Source organism: Mustela lutreola, chromosome 6 (assembly GCF_030435805.1).
Source record: "Mustela lutreola isolate mMusLut2 chromosome 6, mMusLut2.pri, whole genome shotgun sequence".
Taxonomy (NCBI): Eukaryota; Metazoa; Chordata; class Mammalia; order Carnivora; family Mustelidae; genus Mustela; species Mustela lutreola.
In genome coordinates this window covers 16,750,414-16,758,414 of record NC_081295.1, presented here as the reverse complement: position 1 = coordinate 16,758,414, position 8,001 = coordinate 16,750,414, and the positions used below count along the sequence as shown (strand labels likewise).

General features: G+C 41.3%; 1 protein-coding gene across 1 annotated transcript; it reads right to left on the bottom strand.

Moving 5' to 3' along the window:
- Positions 1-4,509: 4,509 nt before the first annotated feature.
- TSPYL1 (TSPY like 1) lies at positions 4,510-7,808 on the bottom strand. Its single transcript, XM_059176800.1, has one exon. The coding sequence runs from the start codon at positions 7,716-7,718 to the stop codon at positions 6,426-6,428; it is 1,293 nt and encodes a 430-aa protein (XP_059032783.1). The 5' UTR covers positions 7,719-7,808; the 3' UTR covers positions 4,510-6,425.
- Positions 7,809-8,001: the final 193 nt, after the last annotated feature.

Here is an 8,001-nt window from a genome sequence, read left to right as displayed (position 1 = left end):
ACTTCAATGAAGTATAATATGAAGAAGCCTAACTCAGTAGTACATGAATACTTTTTAAAGCATTCACTTTGGTAAATTATTTTAAAGATTTTATTTATTTATTTGACAGACAGAGATCCCAAGTAGGCAGAGAGACAGGACTAGAGAGGGGCAGCATGCTCTCTCCTGAACAGAGAGCCTGATGTGGAGCTCGATCCCAGGACCCCGAGATCAGGACCTGAGTCAAAGGCAGAGGCTTAACCCACTCAGCCACCTAGGGGCCCCATCACTTTGGTAAATTTTAATCTTATTAGGAATGAAAGGGATAATATTGCTGCTCCAAAAGTTAATGTTCTCCCAAGATCCACTTAAAGAAACAAACTATGTAAAATATAGGTGATAAGAATCTCATTCTATTTTGTTGTCTGGATGTTACTTTGCTCAGTACAGGGCACCTGACTTCAGGAAAAACACCAGCATAATGAATCTTGTTTATTAGCATGCACAATGGATAAGGAACATTGAAGGAATTTATATATACCCAGGTTGGTGGTAGTGGTGGTGGTGGAGGAGGTGGAGAGCCGTTGAGGTGAAGGACAGGATGATGATCTTCAAGTACTTAACTCCTTTGTGGAGCCAGGCTAATTACATTCTGCAAGAATACAAGGGTCAAAATTCGGAGATGTGCTGAGAGCCTACTATATGCCAGGTCCTTTGCAATAGCTGGGTATTGTAAGGCAATATGTTTCTGAGAAAATCTAATAAAACTGGGAAGGGAGTTAATATTCCCTCACATGAGGAGTCTAAAAAAAGGTTTTCAAATCTGTCTGTACCTTTGTATCTAATTTAACTGGTTTGAGGGTAGAGCCTAGGTATCAGAATTTTTTCAAAGCTCCCTAGCTTTTTTTTTTTTTTTTTTTTTTTTAAGATATTACTTATGAGAGAGAGAGACATAGCGGGCAGGGAGAAGAGCAGAGGAAGAGAGACAAGTAGACTCTGTGCTGAGCGCAGAGCCCAATACAGGGCCTGATCTCAGGACCCTGTGAGCACGACCTGAGCCGAAACCAAGAGTCAGATGCTTAACTGACTGAACCACGCAGGTGCCCCACTCCCCAGCTATTTATAATGGTCAGCTGGGTTTAAGAAAAATTAGGCTAGACAACTGTCTGGATATAAATGAGAAATTAAAATGGAGAGGAAGGTAAATGGAAATTACTATTTCTTACATATTAAATGCCAGGCATTGTGCTTGGCATTTTTCACACTCTAACCTGTATTAACTATGTCAATACTTGGAATCTTTTAACACAGTGCCTGGCACATAGTAAACTCCCAAATGCTTTCTACAACCTTATAATGGCATTCTCCAAATACATCCTGGGAGAATATCGGCTTACAATATAGGTATTAACATCCCTGCATTATGGACAAGGAAACCAAGGCTCAGAAAAGGTTTTTCTTTTGGCTAATGTGCTAGGTAATAGGTCGGAAAATTGATGTAATTCCCGTTTAAAGCTAGTGTTTCCAGGTACCTGGCTAGCTCAAATAAGAGCATGTGAGTCTTGATCTCAGAGTTTTAAGTTCAAGCCTCATGTTGGGTGCAGATATTACTTAATAAAATCTTTGAATAAATAGATAAATAAAATAAAGTTAATGTGTCTTCGCTATCTCTTAAGGCCACTAATAAGACATTTGGGTATTTATGAAAATTAGCAGCTTACTTAAGTGGCCTTTTTTACTTTTAACAGAACCATTTCTTCCTCACCTGTTCTCCAAACAAAACAAAACAAAACAAAACAAACAAACAAAAACAAAAACAAAAACATGAAATGCAAATACTGAAAAAGTGAAGCCAAAAAGTAGACATTTTCTTAGTGTGGCCTAATAGAAACTCTTCTGTAAGTCTTGAGTACCCCAGAGACCAAAGAAAATGTATTAAAGTGGCCGTTCAGAACTGAATAAAACACTTCAAACAACATGGAGAAAGTACTGCTCACAAATAAAATATCTCCCATATAGATAGTAATAGATAAGTATTATATCCATCTCATTCACAGTCTAGGACTTCAATTATATATTAAGGGGAAATTAGCCCTGAAAGGACAGTCGTGATCATCTCTGACAACTTCTTTTTGCCATGTTAATCCTGAGTTTTCTTTTGTACATGACTGGTTTGAATATTACTGAAGAGGAAACATTCAAGGAAAAAATACCCCTTCAATGAGACAGTGAGTTCCTCCAGAGCAAGGACAACCATCACTTTACTATCCCATATAATCCTTAATAACCAATATAAAATAATAATTGCTGCAAGGCTGCACTGCAAGGCTACCCTACTTTTCAAAAATAAAATATGCTTCAAGTGGTGAGCATTAAATTGACTTGATGCAATGCTAGATTCTGATTTTTTCTGCTGCCTGACCAATTGTTAAAATTTAGAGCCTATGTTAACATAGACAAAATGGTGTATTTGATAACAGAAATTTTCTTTTTTGAGCTTCATGTACTGTGTCTGTTCTGAGATTCATTTTTGTAAATCAAAGATACACAACACCTTATTCTAGAAAAATATGAAGCTATAGGTCCTAAATATCAATTAGACACTCCTTTAGATAACCCAATATAACTACTAGTGCTAGTTTGACACCCACATGTACTCTACTTAGAACCAGAAACATTTGTACACTGTTTTACAAAGTACAGAGTATATATTTTTATATATTACTTATTTGTCAGAAAAAGAGAGTACAAGCAGAGGGAGCAGGAGGCAGAGGAAGAAGCAGGTTCCCCACTGAGTAAGGAACCCTTCACAGGACTCGATCCCAGCTTCCCAGGATCATGACCTGAGCCAAAGGCAGACACTTAACAGACTGGGCCACCTAGGCATCATGTGAAGTAGTGAGTATATCTTAAGGTACTCATGGAAAAGTTGATAGGAGACATTTCATTTTTACACTTTTTTTTTTTTTTAACCCATTGGCATCTAGCAATACTTTACCCATCTTAAACTCTAACTAGATAACCCTTTCTTGTCTTGGTTTTTTTGGTCACAAAAAAAATTCACAGGGAGAAAGTTTCTCATGTATTTTATACACTTTTGATATATCCAAGAAGCCTAGAACCATGCTGTCCATCTAATTTAAAATTTACCCGTAGCCACAAATAAATGAAAAATTTTTACTAATGTATTTAACCAATGTATCAAAAATATTACCATCTCAACATGCAATCAGTATATACAATTGAGGTATTTTACAGTTTTTCCATACTTAAAGTCTTTGAAATCAGTGTTTATTTTACACTCAGAGCAGATCTCAATTTGGACTAGACACATTTCAAGTGCTCAGTAGTCACTGGTGGCTAATGGCTACTGTATTGGACAGCACACGTCTAGAGTCTAACTCCTACCTCTAGTGTTAACAGTTACCTTAAAATATACAAAAATAAAGCACATAATTGTTGATCCAAAGTTAAGTAATGCTCTGTTGAAGTAGCAAGTGAAAGGTTAAATGTTATAGGGTTTAGACTTTTCTAATCACTTAAAAATGAAATTTACTTAAAAAAGGCTTTGTAAATTTTTTCCCCTCAATTTTACAAATGCCTTAAAAACCATCTTCTTCCCATTACTTCATCAAGCCTTTTTGGGTATTAGGGTATTTTGTTCTCTTTTGCCATTTGAGTTATTCATTTTGTCATTCAATATTTATCTAGTAACAACTATGTACAAAATATGCTAGGAGCAGTGAGAGATATAAGATACCCCATCATCTCTGCTTTCACAGAGCTTACAAACTCGAAAGGAAGTGATAATACATTTGTATTTTACCGTATCACTGTGTCATGTCTGCTTATCAGTTTTTCCCCAATTCTTTAACAATAAAGGAAATTATTTTATCTTCTTATTCTTGTTATCTTCCCAAGGCCTGAAAAAATGCCTTAGTATTTGTGGAATTCGCTGTTAACAAACTATACGCTATTTTCTAAAATAAAAGTCCCTATAAATATACCAAGTACTAGAGAAGACATTTCATTTTCTCTAATGGGAACAGAAAAAATGTAAGGCAGAAGAGTTACTTCTGAGGCTCTGAAAAATTTGACAGGAATAGAAGGTGGGGAAGTTTGAAGAAAATGAACAAATTTTTACAGCTAAGAAAGTATGAGGATAAAAGAATTGATCACTTATGACAGAAACTGTTTGCTTATTAAACGTGCAAGTGAATAAAAAAAGTCTGAATGACCTGAGACTATCATTTACAGAGACAGAAATGGAGGCTTTAAGAAGTGAAGGAAGTGGTGGTGTTGTACAAGCTATATGGAAAAAGGTGACATCATGAATACTGTTAACATTTTAAAGCTAAATCCAGAAACCACCCTCCCAACCTTGTAAAGTACAAGCAGTGTGCCCTAGCTTCTTACTTTTGGGATAATGTCTGTTGTATCCATTTTTAGAACTTAAAGTTCTATAATCTGTTGTTATTTTAATCAATTTCTTCATGCAAGTTTAGGGCAGGGTGAAAAATAAGAAATCTAGCAGCTTAACATGCTTTTATTTTACTATGACACATACAAGGAAAAACAAATATGCCAATGGTACACTTTCAATTTGAACAGAGCAATCTCACAAGTATTTATATTTAGGAAAAAAGATGCATCAATTTCTAAGTTATACCCAGGATAAATTATTAAGCAAGACAATCAAACCAAACATCTTTTGTAGGTTATTCTTCCATGAAGACAACAATCTCCAGTCTTCAGAATCTGACAAAATCAAATTACTCAAATTCTATTTCTAAGGATACAGTTTTAACAGAAACAATTAGTCGAAAACTCTAATATTCATTTAAGTCTCTGTATCTTACAGGAAAGTAAAACTGTTATTTTTTCCAAATATTCCCAATTGAAAGCAAAAAGAAAACCTATACAACTCAATTTTCCCAGTAAGCAGAAACAGAAAGTTATTTTACTAAACATTGGAAAACCAAAAAACACAGTATTAATCTTTTGCATAAATTAAATCAAATGAAAACAAGAAAGCTCCAGAAGTTGCTTTGTTTCTTTCCTCTTCTCTAGGAAATACACTTCACACTCCAATCCCTCTCAATTCACAATGGAAATCCTGAGAAAAAGTATTTCTCCTCCCATTACCACTGAAAGAGAAAACCTCTTCCTTGAACGCTCTGTCAGCTCATCTTAATCTTAGCCCAATTTTTATCTTGCTCATTTTTTCCCTGTGGTCATCTGCTCAGTTTTCCCCGCTTAGGGAACCCATCAAAATCTCTGGTTCTTCCATCCACTATAAACTAGATATAATTTTTCATTTCATCTAGATCTGTCTCCCTTTAAATCCTCTAGGTGTTGCTAAAGGAGTGGAGAGTGGGGAAGAGAGCAGAGGAAAATAAGAGCTCCAGCAGTCTATTTTACAGGATAACCTGTCCCTGGAAATAATGAAGAGCTAAAACCAAATTAAACTAAAAGGCCTGCTTTTGCAGATGCGTTTGAGCTTTTTTTTTTTTTTTTCTTTAAGAGACAGGAGACGGAGAGAAAGTGTACTGCCACCCTGGCATTTAATAGCGTTCAGGATTAAGGAGAGGAGGCACAAGAGGTATACACTACGTTTCGTGTGAATTTACTAGCTGAGGCCAAGAAAGCCTGGTAGTTAGAATGGACACCATCCTTACTCTGGCCATAAGAATAAGGTTTAACATGTCACTTTGACCACTAGCTTGACAGTTAGTAGTGTTCTGCATCATGAAGATGGAGGGAAGGGGAGGTGGGGAAATCTAGATCTTTTGGGTGGAGGAATAGAAGGGTCTTTGTATGCTGGCAGGAAACCTGGGTCCCCCGGCAGTTCTAGAGATTCTTGTCTACCAGAAACCAGACAGTGGGGCCAACAATTATCTGCAAGGTAGGCAGGGGCCCAAGGTGCGTAGGCAAGGCCAGTAGTAGGCAGTAGGAGGTGACCAGAGGTGCAAGAGCAATGGAATTACATAAATCACATAGACTAAGTGGCACACTGCTGCTCTCTCTGTCCCACAATTGTCTACAGGCTACGTGCCTGTACTAAAGAGCCAACGTGGGTAGAATGAGCTTCTAGGCAAAGCTAGAATTCCAGGTGCTAAGAGCCAGACCAAAGGCCCTGAGAACAAACAGGGTCCATGCAGTGCAGATAAAGCTAATGCAATTTACAGCATCATGTGCTTGGCCTAGGAGTAATGTGAATCATGACCATGCAGCATGTGACAGTAATGCAGAATGGCATGAAGGCCATGTGGAAATGGAGGACCATGGCCTTCAAAGTCTCAGTCTTGAGGTTGAGGAAACAATGTCCAGAGGAAAAACGCTGTAGAAATGGTGGGGGGGGGAGAGGGGTACCCATTTCTGTTGTCCGAGCACAGGTCCAGCAAGAGGTGGCAGGGGACCTTGTGCAGTATTTCCAAAGGCAGAGACTAACCAGACTGGAATCCAAAGGGCCTGGGGATCTCTACTGGCTCTCTTATTGGGCGACGTCTGGCTCTGCGGACTCCTTCACGCAACAGGTAATACTGCAGTGGATTGGGCCACAAATCCTCTTTGATAATCTCAGCAATCTTGTCGGACTCTGGAAGGCTGTGGTCTGAAAACCAGGTGAAGAAACTGCAGACGACATCTTGGTTCCGGCGAATGAAGGACTGAGGTTCATGGCCCCGGCGCCATATGATTGGAGTGGAAAGAGACACCACCCGGCCGGAGGCTCTGACCTCGTATTCTTTGACAATAAGCTTGTTTCTGAAGTAAGGGTTTCTTCGAAAGAAGAACTTGAATTTGCAGCCAGTTCTAGGGTGTCTCAGCTCCTTGACCTCCAAATTGGTTATGTATCTTAGCATCTCTGCATCTTGGCCCCTAATCATGGGGGACAACTGGGGGTGGTTCCGAAAGGCGGTGACCCAGAAGCCCGGGATATTCTGAATGATGTAGTTTCTCCTCTCCAGGTAGTGCCGACGCATTCGCCCAAATTTATGCTCCAGTTGCTGAAAGGCCCTGTCGGCCTGAGCATTCACAGTGTCCAGTTCCATCTGGATGGCTTCCAGGGGGTTCATGCGGAGATCCATATTCAAGGGTCGGGGCCCCGCTTCTTCCTTCTCCTCCTCCCCCACTCTGTTTTCCTCCATCATTTCTCCTTCTTCACCTACTTGCTTCTCTACTTCCATCTTTTGTTCCTCGTCCTCCTCCTTCACTCTTTCCTTCTCCACCACCTCCTCATCCACTGCTACCGAGGAAACGGTGCACTTCTCGGTCTCCACCTCCTCGGCCTTCACCGCTGCCAAGACCTCAAACCCGAAGCTCTCCGGCTTCTCCCCACCGGGGCCGCGCGGCTCTCGGCTCGGACGGCCATTTTTCAGGCTGTTGTCCGTTGCCACGGACACCGGCACAGCTTCCGGGCCCTCCGTGAGAGGCGGAGCCTCCGACTGCCTCGCTTCGGTCGCCTCGAAACCGCAATCCCCACCGCCTCGGCTCGGGGCTGGGTGGTCACAGCCCGCGGGGGCGTGGAAGGTTCCCCGCCCTTCTGGAAGCTGAGGCGGTGGGAGCGCGACCGCGTCCAAGCTTCCCGCACCCGGCTCCGCCATCACCTGGGATACCTCGGTCTCCTCACGGAGCTTCAGGCTGTGGCGTGGGTCCGGGTCTCCTGGGACATCGCCGGGAGTCGTGAGACTGCGGGCTTCGGGGGAAGAGGACCTCTCAGCCCCAGCCAGGAGGCTCATGTCCGTAGCAGCCCGACCAACGGCAGATTAACGTCTGTTTTCCTCACGGAGACCGCCCGCGCGCCAGCCGGCGATTCGCCCCGCCCACTCTCTACTCTCGCGAGCGTCTCCGCGAGGTTGACGTCAGGGCCGTAGATCTCGCCCCCATGCGAGAAGTTGGGGTTTGCTCCGCCCTTTCCTGTAGTTTTATCGTATTTTTACTTGTGTGAGTTTAGTGGGAGGTGAAGCCCTAATTTGACTTACGTTCATAACTGTGTTTCGGAATGAGAGACTGAAGGCAGTG